Here is a 21,151-nt window from a genome sequence, read left to right as displayed (position 1 = left end):
CTGTATTTTTGCACTTTGTTTGCACTTATGTTGTAAGTCGCTCTGGATAAGGGTGTCTGCCAAGAAATAATAATAATTATTATTATTATTATTATTATTAATTAGTGATATTACAGGAAATGACTGTATTCACACTTTCTGAAAAAAATTATCCATTAAGCAGCAAAAATATTTTAAATTAGGGTGAAAAAGATAGTCTTGATTAAAAGGACAATACATATCGAGAGACAAGTAAAGAAATGTTAAAAGCACCTCTACAGATAATAATGTATTCAGATATAGAGGAAATCAAGAAAAACAACTATCAATATCATAGGGCAGGGCAGTGAAGCACAACCTCAATTTCCAAAGGAGGTGTGAAGATATCTTGCAACAGACAATTCAGCAGAACGATTTCCTGATGAAATTAGGGTTTCAGTAGCACAAAACCACAAATAACGGCTTCAGAGGAAATAAGCAAACAAACAAAAAAGGACTCAACACGCATGTCTTGGATAACATCTCCAAATAGAAGCACTCTCTCAAATCTGTGGATTTACTGTGTGCCAGTGTTTTTTGTTAGACTGTTTTTCTTTTCTCCGTGTAACAGACCACCCAGCCGCAATTCAGCACTGTTGGGTACTAAAATGAGCTGCCCACAGTTCTGCCCCTTTCTTGTGCTGTTTATTTAAAGTCCCAAGTGGTTAATGAATGCAGTATTCCAGGCGCTCGATCTGTGATAATTTGCTGGAGGAGTTAAAATAAGAAACCACAAAAGCATCCCATGGGCTTCGCTGCTTTTCAGTGTGCCAAACAACAACAAACTGATCTGGTTTCATAAGCCTCTAAATCTTCATTTTGTTTATAACACAGCAACAAATGCCATGTGTGCATGAGGTTTATGTACTACTGAAATTATGCTTCTTTTCCCCACCATGCAATAAATTGTTTCTATTACTAGGTTCAGTTAATGCCCTATTGTTGTTGATGCATCAATTCATTCACTTGAAGAAATGTGCCAATTAAACCAAAACTAAACCTGTTGAGAAGGACAAGTCTCCAGGAAGGAAGGTAACCAAAACCAAGAAGGTTCAGTTCTGCCCATAATGACTTTGACCTCCAACCCTAGCTGGCAAAGCAGACACCTTGCCCCAAAGCACAGAGGTTTCAAACAATCCTTGTGGAGCTGCTTAATCAGGGCCAGGACTGACGGCAACCTTCTACAGTTACAGCCCTTAATTGCATCCCTTAGTTACAGTGAGGGCGATATTTCCCACATAAGTAAAAGTAAAGTGCACAAACCCCTAAATGGTGCCTTGGATTTGTGAAAAATAAGTGATTTCTTGCTTGCAGATGAAAACACTTAATACTACAACAATAACAGCAGCAGCAAGTAGTGGATATGATTAAAACACCGGGGGTTTTAGTGACTCAAATTAAAATGTACTCAATTTAGACAAAAAGTCAGTGGTATGTTATCAAAACAAAATCTTCTAAATAAAGGATGCATTGCAAATGCCACAAAGACTATCACCCCTGTAATGCATTATGTATCACTAAATCCTTCAGTGTATGCTTTATATGCTGGCAGAAATAGCCACCTCATTGGACTTTGGCCCTAAACTTTCACCAGTGGTTCACAATGTAATTTATCACGAGCAAAACTCATTTAATAGAATAAACCGAGCCCCTGGCAGCAAAATGTATTCTCTTGAAATGAATAACACAATTACCAGTACCTTCAGCTGACAAAGCCCAGAAACTAGGTGCTTCTTTGGTCAGTTTTGTTCCAGCAGGGAGTTTGAGAGAGAGTTGAATCTGGACATTCTGTCCAGAGGAGACGGATAATGGAGACATCTCAATCTTTGGAGTAGATTTGGGTAGTTTGAGCATCTTTTTCACCGCAGTAGATGGCTTGACAAAAGCATCTACCACTTCTTCAGCCAAAACAGGCAGCTGGGCAAAAAGAAAAGACAAAAATATATGTACAAGAGGAAAATGTCGGTAGGATTACAAGAATAAAAACAACTATCAGTCTTTGATCTATTCTGAAGCAGTTTGTGTAACTCCTGAAATGTTATAATCATTGGCACTGCCTCAAACTCCCACGCTGCTGATACATTTGGTTTGTGAAGGCATTACATCTTTCAGGTTGACCATATGCAAAAAAAATAATTGTAATACAATAAACAACAAAATAGATAAGCAATAGTGGAAGCATAATATGAAGTAAGATTACAAACACTTTAGGATGTGAACGAAGGCCACATTAAAAGATTAATGGCGTGCCCTTACAGAACTCCATATCGGGACACAAAAGAGGAGAGAAAATGGGTAATGTTTGTTTTTTTTAAATGTTCCAAGAATTCAATGCAGGTCATATTTTTAAATCCATCTTTTTAAAATGATTTCCCAGAATTCCTCACCACCGATACAGTTAGTGTGTCCAAATCCAGGATCTTTATTTGGTGGTTGTTGGTGTCTGCCACATAGAGGATTCTTCCACTCTCTCCCACATGAAGACCACCAGGTTCATTGAATGTCGACTGGGAGAAGCCTGGACCAACATCATTGCTGGCTTCACCCGTGCCAGCCAGAGTGGCACACTGCTTGCTTTTGGGATCTACAACTTTAATCTAAGAATGAATGGAAAAAGACTGAATCAAAAACCATTTACAAATATCTGCCACTCACACCGTTCACTACACTTTCACCGCTTCATTTAAATCTGTGTCCTCACCTTGTGGTTGTAGGAGTCGGCCGCATACAGAGCACCTTTCTGTGGGTTCCAGGCCACAGCAAGCGGGTGCTGCAGCTTAGCATTGATTCCAGCTCCGTCCACATCTCCAAACGCAAACAAATTCTGGAGACAAGAAACACGGCACGAATCGGTAATCAACTCTGGGTTTCATGTTGGTTACATACATACTCATTTTACGTCTGGAGCTCTGAGATTGAATCTCAAATAATATATTTCTGCATGCCACCAACTTCATTTAAGCTCACCAACTCGACCACCTTTTACGCCCGTGTTAAATTACTTGTGGAAACATCCATTAACTGAACTAATAAATCATCCTGTTGCACATACAATTACACAAAGTAAGCAATTAATGAAAAAGTACCAGTGTGGTTAACATAAATGAATCATATATAGAGAGAAATTGAAATGATTTCTTATATAATTAGTGTTGTTATGTAGAAAAATATACATGCATTGTGGGGGATTAAGTTAAATTTTTTTATTTAAATGGCCTCATAAAGAAGTCTAAATCTGAAGGAAGATAAGCTGCTTCATGAGTTGGAAACAAACTACATCTGATTATGGCAGTGCAGGAATGTTGTATATACTGATTAAATACACTCAGATCAGATTGTTGTAGATTTTTATTTTATTCCAAATTGCCCCTAAAAGGAATTCCAGAACACGTCTTGGATGTAAATGAATCCACTTTTTTGTTATGATTTATTCAACGATATCCCAGTATGTATATTCTTAACAGCATTGCACACTGGTAAAAGAACAATGGGTGGTAAATGGTGGTTTTGTGGGGGGGGGGGGGGGTCGGGGGGAATTAACTATTAACTCTAGCACTTACTTCCCAGCATTTCTACAATTGTATTTATAGGCAATCAGAGTTCATAGCCTGGTGATCCATAACAATTTGTAATCAGTGCTGTTGTCAGTCATCTCTCTAGAGTTTGACAAAATGTAAAAGGTTTCAATTTGAAGTTGTTTTCTCTTAAATCTACCGATGAGCTGTGAGTATATAAACATGGCTAAAGACTGCATGTCAATGTGCATAAAAAAGAGGAGCAAACTAAGGTACACAGGAGGGGGAAATTATGGTATGCCTACCTGAAATTACATCACGTTTAGGGCCCCTCGGGGGGCAGGCTACAGTGCGGAGATCGCGTCAGGTAGTGCGGTTAATCAAAAGTGTGGATGGCGTTATACCAATCTAATTATGGTGCGTGTCCTCCACAATCCCACAATGCTTGTCTATATATGGTGCACAGGCACTGCAAATATTGTACAACAGTGGAGCAAACTAGGCCTACATGAAAATAAAAACAAATGTAGTAGCAGCATTGCTTTATAATATGTTGGACAGCAGGAACAAAGTGGTCTGATGCTGAAATTCAATGAAACCATTCAAGGAGAACTTGCAAGTTCAAAACACAATTCTCAAATTCATGAGAAGACGTCTCTCTGCATGCATGAAGCGGGCTTGGCAGCCATCCAATTGAGAGTCATTGTACATTTGTGGTGCCTTTGCAAAACCTGAATATAACGTGGTTGTCTGTGTCGTCGCTGCTTTCTTGTGGGTTTGAAGACAAAATACATAAGTATGTGTTCTGAGCCCATGGACTCCATCATTTTGGGTTTGTAAACATAAGTGCATGATGGGATACTGTGCAGTGAAGCATTGCGCTGTGAGGAACTGAATCCGAACTACATATGGATGCAGTAATCCCGACTAAATGTACAGTCACACTTTGGGCTGAATGATATAGATTGTATTCAGGTATGCTTCCTAGTATTGGTTAGTGTAAACAGGGCCTCTCAACAAATCTGAAATCACATTTAGATTCTCGAGAACAAATGACTTCATTGCAATTGCCACTAAAGCAATCCAATTGTAAAGATGAAGAGACACACAATGACCTCAAAAAGAACATCCTGCCAGTGTTAGTCTTTACCCCTAAACATGCTTCATGCCAATGTGGCATGTGAATAAAAAATGCAATTATACTTGTTTAACCTAAAGAAAGAATAAATGAAATTAATAAAAACTTTGACCATTTCAGAAAAAAAAAAAGATTGAGAATAAGGTGCAGGTGAGCAGATGTAGGGGTCAGAACTTTACCAGGGGGTCTCGCTCTCCTCCAACCAGGTGCTTCACGGCCCCATCCTTCAGAGAGACGGAGCGCACGGTGCTGCTCTCGCTGTCAGCGATGAACACGCAGTTCCAGGGCTCCTCGGGCGCGGGGGCCAGGCCTGAAGGCTGCGCAAACCCGGCTTTGTGAGGGTAGGCGTTGTTCCTGTTCTCTTCATTTCCACTTCCAGCAAAACGGATGCAGGTCCCTTTTCTTGAATCGCTGGCAAGCAAAAACATTTTTCCATTTGATCTATTTGTGTGTTTACATTTAAATACTATATTCATTGTTATCATTGTTATTATTTGATATGGGGGGGCACGTTCAAGAAGCCTGGGTCTGTATCCATGAATCATGCATGCACCTGAATTACCTGAACCTAGAACACTGGAACACAGCATATAAGATTTATTCTGATGGAATTACAGATTTCTGTGCACTGTAGAATACGCACTCAATTAAGTTGGTATGAAGGTCAACATTTGAAAGCATTTATGATTTTAATCTTGGAGAGCGTCTTAATATCTGGAGTTCTACTTCATACAGCGATAAGAGCATTGATTCCTGAAGATTGATACAGAGTGTGTTGTAGGATGAACTATATATACGAGTACCTCTGCTTACCTTCCTTTTGGAAGTTTTCCATCCTCTAGGAAGAGAGCCCAGATTTGATGAGTACCAGCCATGGCAATCCATAACACGTTCTTCTTGTCGTCATCGCCTAAGATGAAATTCAATAAGACCGATTAGCACCATTACCCAACAAAGGGAACAAATTGACGAGAACATTTGGTTGGTATTGCTTTCGATGGCATACTTTGTGCATTAACACTCACTCTGCTTGTTCTGAGCTCAGACATTTTCACTCCTGGATAGCTGCTAAAGATTTCCCTCCCACTTATCTATACACCACTGTAAAGGGGAAAACATTTTTATTGTGGAAAAAAATATATAATGAAAATATAAAACTGAAATATCATTACTCCACCCCCGAGTTAATACTTGGTGGAAGCACCTTTGCCACAATTACAGCTGTGAGTCTGTTGAGATGAGTCTCTACCAACTTTGCACACCTAGAGTTGACAATATTTGACCATTCTTTACAAAACTGTTCAAGCTCTGTGACGTTCCTTGGGGAGTGTTGATGGACCGCAATCTTCAAGTCATGCCACAAACGTTCGACTGGATTCAGGTCGGGCTCTGACAGGGCCCCTCAGGCACGACTTTTCTGTTCCTTAGCCAGCCAGTGTAGTTGTGCTTTGGGTCATTGTCACGCTGAAAGGTAAACTGCCCTCCCGGTTTCAGCTTTCCTTTTCCTCAAGGACGTTTCTGTACTTTGATGTATTCATTTTCCCTTCTATCCTGACAGGTGCCCTGCAATATGGCTGGTGTTCTTTAGGCCAAAAAGTACAATTTTTGTTCAGTATTTTTTTGCTCATTTCAAAACTGAATTTCAGGTGGGCTTTCCTGAGTAGCATACAGGTCAGGCCAGTTAATCCATGCAGCCAGTCAGTATTATTACCCTAGCTAAGGTACCTCCAAATATTACAAACGGAAACAATAGTCCAATTGATAGTCAGGAATTAAGATTAAAGAAGGCAAGACAAGCGAGGCTCAGCCAGGTAAAGAGGGTGAGCAGGTTGGGAGCGCAGAGCAGCAGAGATAAGGTCACCACAGGTTGGAAGCTATAGTTAGCAGAAATAGAAATTAGTTCAATTCATAGATTATGAATTGTAATTAGAAGTTTGATCCTCCTTGCAAATGCAGCACAGATTTAACTATGCAATTTTATATGTAGGGCTGTATAAATGTGTTATTATTTTACATTTTCAGAATAATTTTTTTCCCCCAATTTTCATTTAAGAAATATGTAAATTGTGCTTCATACACTGACAGCGACAATTAAGATGGAAAAGCGTGAGAATAGGAGAGGCAAAATAATGCAATGAATTTCTTAAGAGTTTTAATCAAAAGTCCTTTCAGAAAAAAGATAACATTAATAATTGGACATTAACGGAACATTGTAAATAAAAAGGGGGTGGGGGATAATCGGGGTAATAATAATGAATGACAGTGTGCATGAAGGCACTAAGAATATGTCCAAGAACTTTGGGGAAAACATGTAGAATGGTCCACAGTGGTCCATTCAGAGTATCATTACTTTACCCTGTCAGGACATTTTTTATTTTAATGACAAAGAGGCACCATCAAATATAAACAAATAGAGACAATGCTTTTTCACACGCGAATAACTGGATTTATAATATATATATATCTGATGTGCTTATGACTGATATTCCAGGGCAGCATTGCTTTTTTTTTTAAACAAGATTTGAAGCTCAATCATTTGTTCAAATGTTTTATACCCTGGGCCCCTGTAGCACTGCCCCTGCTCTCACACAAGAGCTCTGCAAGATGTGTGACTAACGTGAGATGTTTCAAATTATAATTTTTTCAGATGTATTTGAATTAAATGAAATGGGGATGATGCTTCCGAGGTGGGATTCGGATTAGTGCGGGACGTTACTAGGGAGTACAACTGTTGTGTTGGTTATGTTATGCTACAACATGATCATAATCCTTTCCAACACAAATGTTTCAATATCCAGCATATTGTAGAGGAGTAACACCTTTGCTCAGATATAAAGATACGAAGCTACAAATGTGGGTAATGTTTTCAAATCAGATTAATGGTCATCTTTATCACTACTATTTTTGGTATGGAATCCCTCATCCATTTTGCCAGAAATATGCAATATGTACAATAAAGGTTATGCTCCCATCAGTTTCTCTCTTTCCATAATCAATTATTCTGTCATGTATGTTGCTGGTTACCCAGCACGTTGTTTATGGAATGTTCATCGTGTGATGTCAGATGTTCTAGAATGTGGAGTTGGTAAGCAACCAACAATACGAATCATAACTCGGACTGGATACGAACAGCGAACAGCATCGTTTATATTGTTGTTGATATCGTTGTCATTTTATTGATATTTTACCATTGAAATATCGAAGACAGCATGGAGAAGGTAAGCTGGTGATCTAATATTAAATGTTTCAATTTTTTTGATAACGTTTAAGCAGACAGATGGCGCTGGGACCCTTAAAAGTGCATCAAACCCGTGTGTTAATATGAAGTGCACTGTGCACGTCGTGTTGTTGGGGGTGTTTGCTATGACGTGAAGCTGAGACTCTCCTCTCTAATGCGCTCGATCATTCTCTGCCGCGAAAAAACAGAAGATCGCCGGCGCATCATGAAGGGGGGCGCGATATCTGCTCTCCATCGCGATAACAAATCTAAGACAATACGGACAAAACTGACACTGTCTGGAAGCAGACAGTCGACTGATCAAGGCGAAACAGAAACCGTTTGGGTAGAAGCAGCACACGGCGGTACGGAGCTCAAAATGTCCAGAGTAAAGTGCGCACAGCGCTCGACACACAGCTGGTTTATATCATCGGTCCGGACTTCTGTGTGTTTGATAGGATTTCACACATTATACATGGACTGGTCGCACAGGTGTTGTGCACAGAGCAGCCTATGTGCCAGCAGTGCTCTGATTGGGCTCTGTGCCCGTCTGAGCAGCTGCCCCCCACACACCCGCCGCGCATGCGCATTAGCACATGGCATTATTCGCTTATCTGTGTTATTTCAGCTCCAGTTGTGTTGAGACACCTCTCACAAGAGCCCTCGTACAGTGGCTTCTGTCTGTCCTATCAACACACAAATCGGTACAGTTGTCCGCACGCCACTGAAGGGATATGTGCAGATTCAGCGAGCTTTACAAAAGTGCCGTCTTTAGGTCATGTGAAACATGACTTTGCATATTGAAACAATACAAAAAATATGTTTTTTCATCTTGTTAGTGTATTGTGTTACTCCAAACTATGTTCTGGGCATATATACAAATGGAAGCGATTTCCTTTCAAATGATACCATTCATTTGCATATGATGCAAATATTTACAGAGTTATGGACTTTTCAAATGGGGCCCGTCCTTTTAGGAGGAAATTCCCACTTTTGACTGCCAGCTTAAGAGGTTAATTATTTGCACTGTGTGTTTCATTACTATTGAAAACAATGTCCAACTGAGGGTGAAAGTCTTGAACTTCTTAAGTAATACAATATTTCTATGACTCAACATAATTTCAGGAGTGGGAAGAGTGGCTCCTGTATGGAGTGGACGATCAGGGCCTGCTGGGTTACTCCCCCTCCAGGGCATCACAGTGTGGGCACAAGGTCTTATGGCAATCCCCAGATCGTCCCACTGAGCCCATCAAGATGAATATTGTAAGCTGGTGACAAAGTATTGTATTTTCCTACAATTAATTTGAATAATTTAATCTTCAACTGAAGATGCCATTGAAGGGCACAATTTCTGTTACTCTGAAATAACTTCATGCAAATGAATTTGGTTTGAACACAATTTCAGGACTGGGAGAAGTGGCTCCTTGATGAAGACGATGACCTCGGCCTGCAGGGCTACTCCACCTCTGTTCCCGACTCACAGTGTGGCCACAAGGTCGTTTGGGAATTGATCTCATGTCGTCCGGCTGTTCCCAACAAGCCCGCCTCTGTGTGCCGCGTGTCCTCATCCACGGAGGAGCACAGGGGCCATGAGGAAGGGGGTTGCAGTCAGATGGGAACCCCACAGGGCCATCCTGGAACTGCAGCCCTGGAGGAGGCTTCCTGTGGCCCCTGTGACTCCAGCGTCACACAGCTGGCAGAGGTCTGTGTGGAAAATACTGCCCACATTCCTGACACTCTGCAGACTGGCCAGGGCCGGCCCCTCAACATGATCCCACATTGTCCTGCCGAGCCCGAGAGGCCCATCTCCACCAGAATGATCTAGAAGAGGGTAATGCCTCAGCAGTGCCACGTGGAGCTAGGCCGGCACATCAGGAAGAGGCAGTGGAGGGCCCTGGACCTGCTTTCTGTGTCGTCCCAGGAGAGAGAGAGAGGGGAGGAGAGCCCACTGCAGCCCACGTCCACCACAAAAATGTTGAAGAGGGCGATTCCTCAGGAGTGCCGTGTGGAGCCAGGAATGAAGAAGAGGCAGTGGAGGGCCCTGGACCACCGCAGCTTACAGAGCCCCCTGCCCGAGAGCAGCTGTACATGACCACCAGTGCAGAAGGAAGCCAAGCCCTGCGAGGCTCCTGGCTTTAGCAGGACTACTGGCCACAATTATGAATTCTCTCAATTTATTAATTAGTACATCTTAATCAATACAAAATATCCCTCTATTTTTCTACATTTTAAGTGTTTCTTGGCACCTTCATTAGAGCTGTCCTTTGAATTACAAACTCATTTGCTTTCTTTATGTATTTTCATCTAAGCTTATTGGAAGAATCCAATTCAATATATATATATATATATATATATATATATATATATATATAATATAATATACAGTGGGGGAAAAAGTATTTGATCCCCTGCTGATTTTGTATGTTTGCCCACTGACAAAGAAATGATCAGTCTATAATTTTAATCTTAGGTGTATTTTAACAGTGAGAGACAGAATAACAGCAATAAAATCCAGAAAAACGCATTTCAAAAAAGTTATACATTGATTTGCATGTTAATGAGGGAAATAAGTATTTGACCCCTTCGACTTAGTACTTGGTGGCAAAACCCTTGCTGGCAATCAAAGAGGTCAGACGTTTCTTGTAGTTGGCCACCAGGTTTGCACACATCTCAGGAGGGATTTTGTCCCACTCCTCTTTGCAGATCCTCTCCAAGTCATTAAGGTTTCGAGGCTGACGTTTGGCAACTCGAACCTTCAGCTCCCTCCACAGATTTTCTATGGGATTAAGGTCTGGAGACTGGCTAGGCCACTCCAGGACCTTAATATGCATCTTCTTGAGCCACTCCTTTGTTGCCTTGGCTGTGTGTTTTGGGTCATTGTCATCCTGGAATACCCATCCACGACCCATTTTCAATGCCCTGGCTGAGGGAAGGAGGTTCTCACCCAAGATTTGACGGTACATGGCCCCGTCCATCGTCCCTTTGATGCGGTGCAGTTGTCCTGTCCCCTTAGCAGAAAAACACCCCCAAAGCATAATGTTTCCACCTCCATGTTTGACGGTGGGGATGGTGTTCTTGGGGTCATTCCTCCTCCTCCAAACACAGCGAGTTGAGATGATGCCAAAGAGCTCGATTTTGGTCTCATCTGACCACAACACTTTCACTCAGTTCTCCTCTGAATCATTCAGATGTTGGCAAACTTCAGAGAGGCCTGTACATGTGCTTTCTTGAGCAGGGGGACCTTGCGGGCGCTGCAGGATTTCAGTCCTTCACGGCGTAGTGTGTTACCAATTGTTTTCTTGGTGACTATGGTCCCAGCTGCCTTGAGATCATTAACAAGATCCTCCCGTGTAGTTCTGGGCTGATTCCTCACGGTTCTCATGATCATTGAAACTCCACGAGGTGAGATCTTGCATGGAGCCCCAGACCGAGGGAGACTGACAGTTATTTTGTGTTTCTTCCATTTGCGAATAATCGCACCAGCTGTTGTCACCTTCTCACCAAGCTGCTTGTTGATGGTATTGTAGCCCATTCCAGCCTTGTGTAGGTCTACAGTCTTGTCCCTGACATCCTTGGACAGCTCTTTGGTCTTGGCCATGGTGGAGAGTTTGGAATCTGATTGATTGATTGATTGCTTCTGTGGACAGGTGTCTTTTATACAGGTAACGAGCTGAGATTAGGAGCACTCCCTTTAAGAGAGTGCTCCTAATCTCAGCTCGTTACCTGTATAAAAGACACCTGGGAGCCAGAAATCTTGCTGATTGATAGGGGATCAAATACTTATTTCCCTCATTAACATGCAAATCAATGTATAACTTTTTTGAAATACGTTTTTCTGGATTTTGTTATTCTGTCTCTCACTGTTAAAATACACCTACCATTAAAATTATAGACTGATCATTTCTTTGTCAGTGGGCAAACGTACAAAATCAGCAGGGGATCAAATACATTTTTCCCTCACTGTATATATATATATTATATAATTGTATATATATATACACTCACCTAAAGGATTATTAGGAACACCATACTAATACTGTGTTTGACCCCCTTTCGCCTTCAGAACTGCCTTAATTCTACGTGGCATTGATTCAACAAGGTGCTGAAAGCATTCTTTAGAAATGTTGGCCCATATTGATAGGATAGCATCTTGCAGTTGATGGAGATTTGTGGGATGCACATCCAGGGCACGAAGCTCCCGTTCCACCACATCCCAAAGATGCTCTATTGGGTTGAGATCTGGTGACTGTGGGGGCCAGTTTAGTACAGTGAACTCATTGTCACGTTCAAGAAACCAATTTGAAATGATTCGACCTTTGTGACATGGTGCATTATCCTGCTGGAAGTAGCCATCAGAGGATGGGTACATGGTGGTCATAAAGGGATGGACATGGTCAGAAACAATGCTCAGGTAGGCCGTGGCATTTAAACGATGCCCAATTGGCACTAAGGGGCCTAAAGTGTGCCAAGAAAACATCCCCCACACCATTACACCACCACCACCAGCCTGCACAGTGGTAACAAGGCATGATGGATCCATGTTCTCATTCTGTTTACGCCCAATTCTGACTCTACCATCTGAATGTCTCAACAGAAATCGAGACTCATCAGACCAGGCAACATTTTTCCAGTCTTCAACTGTCCAATTTTGTTGAGCTTGAGCAAATTGTAGCCTCTTTTTCCTATTTGTAGTGGAGATGAGTGGTACCCGGTGGGGTCTTCTGCTGTTGTAGCCCATCCGCCTCAAGGTTGTACGTGTTGTGGCTTCACAAATGCTTTGCTGCATACCTCGGTTGTAACGAGTGGTTATTTCAGTCAAAGTTGCTCTTCTATCAGCTTGAATCAGTCGGCCCATTCTCCTCTGACCTCTAGCATCAACAAGGCATTTTCGCCCACAGGACTGCCGCATACTGGATGTTTTTCCCTTTTCACACCATTCTTTGTAAACCCTAGAAATGGTTGTGCGTGAAAATCCCAGTAACTGAGCAGATTGTGAAATACTCAGACCGGCCCGTCTGGCACCAACAACCATGCCACGCTCAAAATTGCTTAAATCACCTTTCTTTCCCATTCAGACATTCAGTTTGGAGTTCAGGAGATTGTCTTGACCAGGACCACACCCCTCAATGCATTGAAGCAACTGCCATGTGATTGGTTGGTTAGATAATTGCATTAATGAGAAATTGAACAGGTGTTCCTAATAATCCTTTAGGTGAGTGTATAAAGACTAGCTACGTTACCTTAAGGTCTTGTCTAAATTGAATTTAAAAGTGGTTATTTGTTTAAATCCACAAAACTTCTTAAATATAAAAGTTAAATACAATAAAATCTCATGCTAAATTAACTAGAAATCCATCCATTCAGCAGTCCAACTGTAGCTTATTCTTGCTTTAAAACAGGACACACACTGAGCCAACGGAGTGAGATATTGTGTTGTGATGAGTCACTGCTGAGGAACATTGGAAAATTAAATGAACAAGGCTGCTGATTATGCAGCAAGCACTATTTAAGCAAGTGGCTGCAGCCATGTGGCTTCTCAATACTAACCGGACAGGGTTAATAAGCAGCACAATACTGTCATTCATGCAAATCACACTGGTATGGATTTAAAAAAGCAATGACACTAAAAACAACACCTACAGCAACATATGCAGCTCCAGTTTCATAATTAACAGTCCTACCAGATTAAGTGTCCATATCCACATTTTTTGTAAATAAACAACTTTAAAAGAAACAAAACTGTATCAGATTTGAAATCAGACAAATCTTAGTGATAGTAAACTGAATGAAAAATGTCATTATGGAAAAGGCTAAAATATGGAAATAAGTAATTCCCTGCTTTATGTATAAAAATGTTAAAGCAAGCAAAAAAACAAACAACATTCTATGCAATTGGAAACATATGGTTGATGAGATCTGCCTTATTTCTCTAGTTAAACAAAAGTTGCCACAAGTGCGATATGGTATGGAGTGAGATCTGGTTCATGGAAAGTCTGATAATTTCAAAAAACACACACACACACACCTTTGTTTAAAATAAAACTATTTTCTGAAATTTGCTTGGAGATTCAAATTAATAAAGATTTAACTTTTTGTTTTTGATAATCTTCTTTTTGTAGATATCAGATATAATATACCTGTAACTGCATCACTTTAAAGTTAAATAAAGTCTAAATTAGTGTATTCAAGGTAATACTGAATAACATCAACTTTCTGTAAACCCAGTGCTTTAAACCAGGACTCCGATTCTATGCAATTCACAGCAGTCCTGGACATTTTTATCATGGCTGTAGCAATTATAAAATTAATCTATGGAATCAAGAAAGAAAAGAAAAACTATTCCAAAAAACCAGAAGCCAAACAAGCTTGACACAGATGTAAATTTAGCACCATAGGGATTCATTCTGAAGGCATACGGAAACTAGGAAACACCATATCTTGTTTATCCAGCTGTTGCTGATGAAAAACAGTGTGACGAATGGGGGTGGTGGGGTAAGCAATCAACATTTAAACAGAGAGGTCCTGAAAGAAAGAGAAAATGGAACTACAATAGGACCATGCTCACTAATTTGAAATCCAAATTATCCAATTTTATCTCTTGTGCTGATCTTCTACAAGGCATCTACAAGTGTATGTGACGCAGTGGTGAAAGTTCAAAAGGGTCACTATCTAAAACTGCATTGGTTAACACTTACGATTAGGGGTTCCTGCTTTCCACATTCCTTATGGTCACTATGCAACGCTAAAGCATTGTTAGCATTGTTAACCCATTACTCTCTCAGCTGAATCACAGATCTGATGGGGAATAATCACACTTATTAATAATTGCTTCTTCTTGAAGTAAAATGTAATTGAAATTCATAGTTGTCATTTATCCATTTGAAAAGGTACAAGACATGGAAAGTTGATTTTGATCTTCATAGGACTCAGGATTAAGCTTTTTAGACCAAATAAATAAGATTTGCATGAACTTGTTTATTGAACAAGTTCCATTTGTGTAAATTATGCTAGGGGGGGAAAAAAAGAGTGCAAAGTGCTGGATAATATTTCCTTCTAAATTTGATCCGAGTACTTTCCATGAGAATACGCTGAGAGAACTAAAATGTTCAATTTAACACCCCGGGGGTTCTCACATTTCAAGGTTATCTGTAATTCATTACTTGGAATAAGCATTTGTCAGCAGTTAAGGCTGCAGTGCGGTGAATTTTTATTCACCTACCTTGTTTACAAAGTATTTTTCAAATGCGAATGTGGTCCAAATCCTAAGCAAAAGGACAATTTCTCTGCATGTAACCCTTATGATGTAATTGACAGCACAATTGTACAAATATACTGTTACAAGAACAAAGAAGAAGCATTAAGCAAAAAAGAAAATGAAAATCAATCTCACTGTTATGAGTCAACAAAACCTTTTATATGGATGTTAAAACTTGGAAAAAGTCTAAGCACTGGAGTTCCTGGGTTGGTGCCAGAACACAGAATGACTCTGACCCTGAGGTTGAACTCTGTGGGTGTTTATTTTAAGATGCAGTTATCAGTAGCTGGAAGAAAACCCTTTAGGTTTTTATGCAGTTGCACTGAAGGTTAGACAGAATAAATGAAATGGTAAAGAACTCTTTCAGTATGGTTTTTAAGACTTCAAAGGGATACATGCCTTTAAAATTTGCATCAAGAAATATCACATCTATATATTGATATGCATCATGAGTTGTTCTTGTTACAAAATAGTCCGGAAAATAAACATTTACTTTCTGTTGAAACAATGTGTGTGTATACAGTACGTATGTATGTATGTATGTATGTATGTATGTATTGCTGGAGAACACAGAAATTGGTACAATGTAAATCACAAGCATCAGATGTTGCATTGTACGATAATAATATATTCCAGATACTGCCAGGGAGAACAGTCGGACAAGCAGCATTGATTTCCACAGTTTGGACGGTATGTCCGCTAACTCAACAGCTAAAGATGACTGGCAGCAACAAAGCCAATTTATGACATGTTTAACACATCTCCCTCTGCAAGAATTGAACCTGTCAGTCTTCCTGTCTTCTTTAGAAATATTCGGTGACAAACTGAGCAGTTTAAGTCTAGGTACAGCAGGTTATAGGTGGAAGATTTGATAAAGCTGTACGTAAATGACCACATTTTACCAGGTGAACACTAGCGAATTTACAACATATCGCCATAAGGATGAAACTCATGATGTGGCTGAGATAATTAAATGGCAAAACAGGGAACTTTTCACATTATGATTCAAGAAAATGTTGTGTCCACTGCAAAGCAGGCACATTTGCAAGAAAACAAGCAGGACAGAGCTTCGCTATTCCCTTCTAGCGTGCATAGTTGTGTGCCATAACTAAAGCCCTCATCATACACTAGCGGTCGAGAGCTTTAGAACACCTACATTTTTCCAGTTGTTATTGAAATTTACAGTTTAATGTCTCAATGTACTATGAAATTAAAACATAGAACAAATAAACAATTGGAGCTAAAAAAGAAATCAGTGAATTGTTCTGTTTAACAAAATGTAACCCCTTAAGTTGACGAACCCCTCTGGTACCCATTGGACCAAATCCATGTGCTTCTCTTTAATCCCATGTGCAGTCTTCACTGTTGTGTTGTTTGCCAAGTGTTTGGTATCCCATGAAAGATGAGACTCTCAGCTTTCTAAGGATGTGAAGCATTCTCTGATGTGAAAAATATAGGTTTTTATACCCCCCTGCATTCTGAAATGGGGGTGTGGGGGGATACTTGCTCTGAGTAGGAACACAAAAACTCAAACTATTGAAAATTATGACATATTCTGGAAGCAGTCAGTCTACTGATCAAAACAAGACCATCCACGTTTTGGCAGAAGCAACACACACCCGTAGAGAGCTCAAAATGTCAAGATGGAGAACTCTGTTTACAGTGTACTAATACACAATGATTTTACATAATTGGATCTGAACTTGTCTATGTTTGATAGAACACCCCCCGGGCTCTGAATGATGGCGGGTGACACGGAAACTGTAAATCGTATGTGTTTGACAATGAAATGCGCTGATAGCCAAGAGAATAAGCTTTCAAACGATGTGCGCATTGTAGGAATACAGTGTAACTTCTATGCACAGGAGCTGCGTGTAACACTGCCAAATAATGCTTAAGAGGCTGTAGTAACACATTAAATAACTGAAATGTCCATTCTTTTTCAGTTTTTGGTAATCTAAACTTTTTATTTTAACCTCTGGCAGTTTACCGCTTACCTTTGTACCATTTCAGGTTGTTCACTGGAAAAAACTGGAATAATGGGGGTGTTCTAAAACTTTGGAGCGGTAGTGTACATCTGAAATCAAAGGAGAAGACTTGTGAATTCCACAGCAGGGTCTTGGGTCACTGGTGTGGGGAGTTGTGCGAGTACACTTGAAACTAGCTATGTGCAACAGATTGTCTGTCCTGCTAAGAGTGATCCCCTGCTCAGCAATAAGGAGGAAAGAGAAATCCCAATAATGTATGTCCTCAGTGCTGACAGTAATTAATCACAGGCTATAGACAGCAGTCACCTGCTGATCAAGGAACCTTTAATCATACAATCTACAGGGTGTGGGTGTAATTTCATTGCTACACAATAGTTAATTGGCCTTACGGATCATTTAAAATTAAATGCAAAGCAGCTCATGGATTTTAAGTTGCTATTGCATCACCTCATTGGCTTTTCTTCTTTTAAGAACATAATTTCATGCTTGAAACTTATGCCTGTCCCGGTTTTATGTATCCCCTAATCAATATGAAAATGGCCAATACATATGTAATTAAGCAAAGCAATTAACCAATAGTTACTCCCTATAGCCCTGCCAGTACGATTACATCTTCAACGTGTGTTAAAGCAGACAACATTAAAGAACTAATTTAAGCCTGGTGTAAAAAGTGTTTTGCTAATGTTCCATACAGCATTAAGTGGATCTAATACAATACTCCTAGCATCAATGTGTCTGTGATGGTTCATCCCTCATCTGTGCTAGTTAAAATGCCGTTTTATCCTTCCATTGGTTCAACCTGTTAAAAGTAACATTTTAAAACGCTTCACATCCATTCTTAAGCACAGTTCAGTTAAACTTTACATAAATGACTGGAAACCCCTCTCGTCCATTGATTAATTCCTAATGCCAACAAAAATCTCCTTTGCAGCAATTGATTGCAGCAGCTTTCAATTTCAAGTTCAAGGCATTTTCTCAGTCGTACCCTTACAGTACAAGGGAGAGATAAGCGTGAAAAGAAAATTGTGGAGCCATTGTGTAATTACACATTGAAGCCAGATGTTTCCTCTCTGTATTTCAAATCTCCATCGGGACAAAACAAGAAAACTGCCATTGTACAATGAGTGCACAGTTCCCAATGTGCACCGTTCATTCACATTTCTATCACAAGAAGATCATTACAACAACTCAACCGAGTATACTTTAGATCCACGATTAGCCTTATCACATGTTATGCAACCAGAAGAAGTCGGCAGAAAACCACAAAACGCTCTGGTTAAAGAGTTAAGAGACTAAAAACAACAACACTGGTTACATTGGAGGCCAATGTAAATTGAGGGTTAATGTAGTTTTACTTACATTGTAGTTAATCTAGTTTTAATCTACATTGCAATTTTAAAACCAACCTGGCAAGTATCCATTAAGAGCTTATTAATAGAATGACCTGTAGGTGTATTAACCAAACGGCATATGCATGCCAAATAAGATCCAAAATGGTCTGAGGTGCAACAACAAATTCAGGCCCCACCTGCTGAGCCCAGAGCCACGTCCCACGGAGAGCTGATTGGCTGCTGAGGTCCCATAGCCCCGCCTTCTTTGTCTGTGCCTTGGATTCCAATGCCGGCTACTGTGCTGACTTTCCCTTCCAACAGGTCAATCTATGAGAAAGACCAACCCCTTGAGTTATCTTTGGACAATCACATTCATGCACAACATCATTCACGGAAATTATGGATGGATTCCTGTATTCTGGAAAATCATTTCATATTTAAAACTAAGATTGAATACAGGATATCCATTTTGGAACACCATGACTTAAGCTTCGGCTAAATAGAGCAAATACAATTCAAACACAAATCGAGACTCATGTTCTTGCTACTAAGGACCACATATTATCCTCTATCATTCTTATCTGTAGCTGATTCCATACCTTTCTTATCAGGTGATTCTCAGTATCAGCCACATAAATGGAGTCATCCTTCATTACCACACCCTGAGGAGAATTGAATCGTGCTTCTGAAAATCCTCCATCTTTTCGTCCACTGTCAGGGCCTGAACACACAAGAATTATAAAATATACATCAATGGCACAATAAAGATACTGAAGGGGATCAACTGGGATTTCACAAAACAGCATTACACAACAAAAAATGTGTAGTGTACATATTCTGTGTTTTGGTGTTAATTACAAGCAAATTAAATTAAGCACAGACTCATTCTTCAGTGAAGCATATTTTGTGTGGTGCATTTCCTAGCACTAAACTGCATTAATTAAAAATGACATCTGACTGTGGAACTGAACAGCATGATGACGTGTCCAAATCTTTTCAACATGTTACATATTTTAAATGTACTTTTGCTATGATGCACGAACACCGCCAATCCTCGACTCAAACCTGATTATTAAAGGGATATCACAGAAATCACATATGATGAGTTTATTAATAAAAGATAAGAAAGCAGCCCCTATACAAAGACTGCTTCTGACTGAACAAGGGAAGTGGAATACTTATCAGTTGGAAGGGAAAGATTCAACAAGCCTTCTTAAGTTTCTATCATAAAGCAGGGCTATGTAACTGGCCACCAGGAGATCAACTGGACTAAGTTATAATCCAATCAACTATATTCAAATTGAAAAATTGAAAAGTACAAAAGGAAAATGCCTCAAGAATGCATTGAGCTTCAAAGTGGAATATCTGTATTGTTATGAGATATTGACAAATCTGCCTGTGGCACGAATCGGGTTCTCATTGTGACAGGTTGAAGTCATGCAGCAGAGCAGCTGGAGGCTGGCCTCCTAATAAAGGAAGTCGAAGGAAGGTTTTGGAAGACGACGAGCAATTATGAGGAGTCTCGTCTAGACCCTCACTTCAACTCGATAGTAAATTTACTTAGGCTGCAGCTTAAAGCAGCGGCACAAGAAGCTAACCCTGCCAAGGCACAGGAATATGAGAGGGTCCTGCTGAATGTTTTAGTCAGACATCCTAATTGTCCGATTACATCAAAATTTTATGAATAGAGAGGCAAAGTGAATGTCCTTACAGTGTTTTGGCATCTTCTTTCTGTCCATCCCTCATAACATTTTTAGAGAGCAGTGAATAATAAGCCATTTAGTTCTTACTCTGATCTCTCCTTGATGGAATGAGCCTTGGAGATATAAAACATCATAATTCATGGATTCACAAGATAGCACGGCATTCCTCCGGCCGTTTGCTACTGTTCAGACATGGTAGTTCCTTCAAATTGCAATAATCTTACATCCTACTGAAGCGATGACTGCAGAGAGAGACCTTTAATAATGGTAGGAATTAAACACAAGCTCACCTCCTATAGCATGAAGTACCTGCCCACTCTTTGCGACGACCAGAATCCTGTGGTGACCCGTGTCTGCAATCACCAGTCGCTGCCCGGTACCGTCGGCCGTCACTTTGCCGGGAAAGGACAGCATTGAAGGAGGCAGAGAATCCCTGTACAGCTTCATCCCTATAGCACCATATTTCAGCTCGCCTTTCTCTTTATAGTATTTCAGGGCTGCTGCAACAAAGAGGAATAACTTCTCTTTGTGACCCTCTCCCACCACGGAGAAGAGCAGGTTTCCTCTTGGGCCCACCACGACCAGGGTCGGCCAGCAGGACACCTCCAGCTCGTGCCAGAGCTTGGCGTCGGCATCATTGACCACAGGGTGGGTGATGTTGTAGCGCAGGACAGCACTTTTGATGTTACTCAGGACCTTCTCATTGGGAAACTTTGCGGAGTGAACTCCGATGACAACCAGCCCATCTAATGGAAAGAAAGGGGGAAGAAGGGGACAAAAAAACATACATTACAAAACAGTTAAATCTATATAATAAGTAATTGACCACTGAATTACTATTCAATACAAATACGACAAAGGGGCACATTTTGAAATTTAATTGAACAAACAGCCACTTAATAATAATACATTAATTTGAATTCTATACATTTTCCTTTAAATGTTATGTTTGCCAAAGACACTGCAAGCCATTTATTATGTATTCT

The 21,151-nt window shown here is 40.3% G+C and overlaps 1 protein-coding gene across 2 annotated transcripts in view; it reads right to left on the bottom strand.

Annotated features, from left to right (window-relative positions):
• nhlrc2 (NHL repeat containing 2) overlaps nucleotides 1–21,151 on the bottom strand; it is a 34,229-nt gene that overhangs the window by 3,167 nt on the left and 9,911 nt on the right. The window contains exons 3-10 of one of the 2 annotated variants that reach the window (XM_066693141.1): nucleotides 20,456–20,911; nucleotides 19,062–19,183; nucleotides 18,660–18,789; nucleotides 5,485–5,581; nucleotides 4,851–5,082; nucleotides 2,720–2,842; nucleotides 2,406–2,615; nucleotides 1,713–1,935 (exon numbers count right to left, since the gene is read on the bottom strand). In XM_066693141.1, the coding sequence (XP_066549238.1) occupies nucleotides 1,713–1,935; nucleotides 2,406–2,615; nucleotides 2,720–2,842; nucleotides 4,851–5,082; nucleotides 5,485–5,581; nucleotides 18,660–18,789; nucleotides 19,062–19,183; nucleotides 20,456–20,911 (1,593 nt within the window). The remainder of the gene's footprint in view (nucleotides 1–1,712; nucleotides 1,936–2,405; nucleotides 2,616–2,719; nucleotides 2,843–4,850; nucleotides 5,083–5,484; nucleotides 5,582–18,659; nucleotides 18,790–19,061; nucleotides 19,184–20,455; nucleotides 20,912–21,151) is intronic. The other variant, XM_066693142.1, reaches the window with a different exon arrangement.

The sequence above is a fragment of the Amia ocellicauda genome, chromosome 20 (genome assembly GCF_036373705.1).
Source record: "Amia ocellicauda isolate fAmiCal2 chromosome 20, fAmiCal2.hap1, whole genome shotgun sequence".
Lineage (NCBI taxonomy): Eukaryota > Metazoa > Chordata > Actinopteri > Amiiformes > Amiidae > Amia > Amia ocellicauda.
The sequence above is the reverse complement of the archived record's forward strand: the minus strand, read 5'-3'. Positions and strand labels throughout refer to the sequence as shown.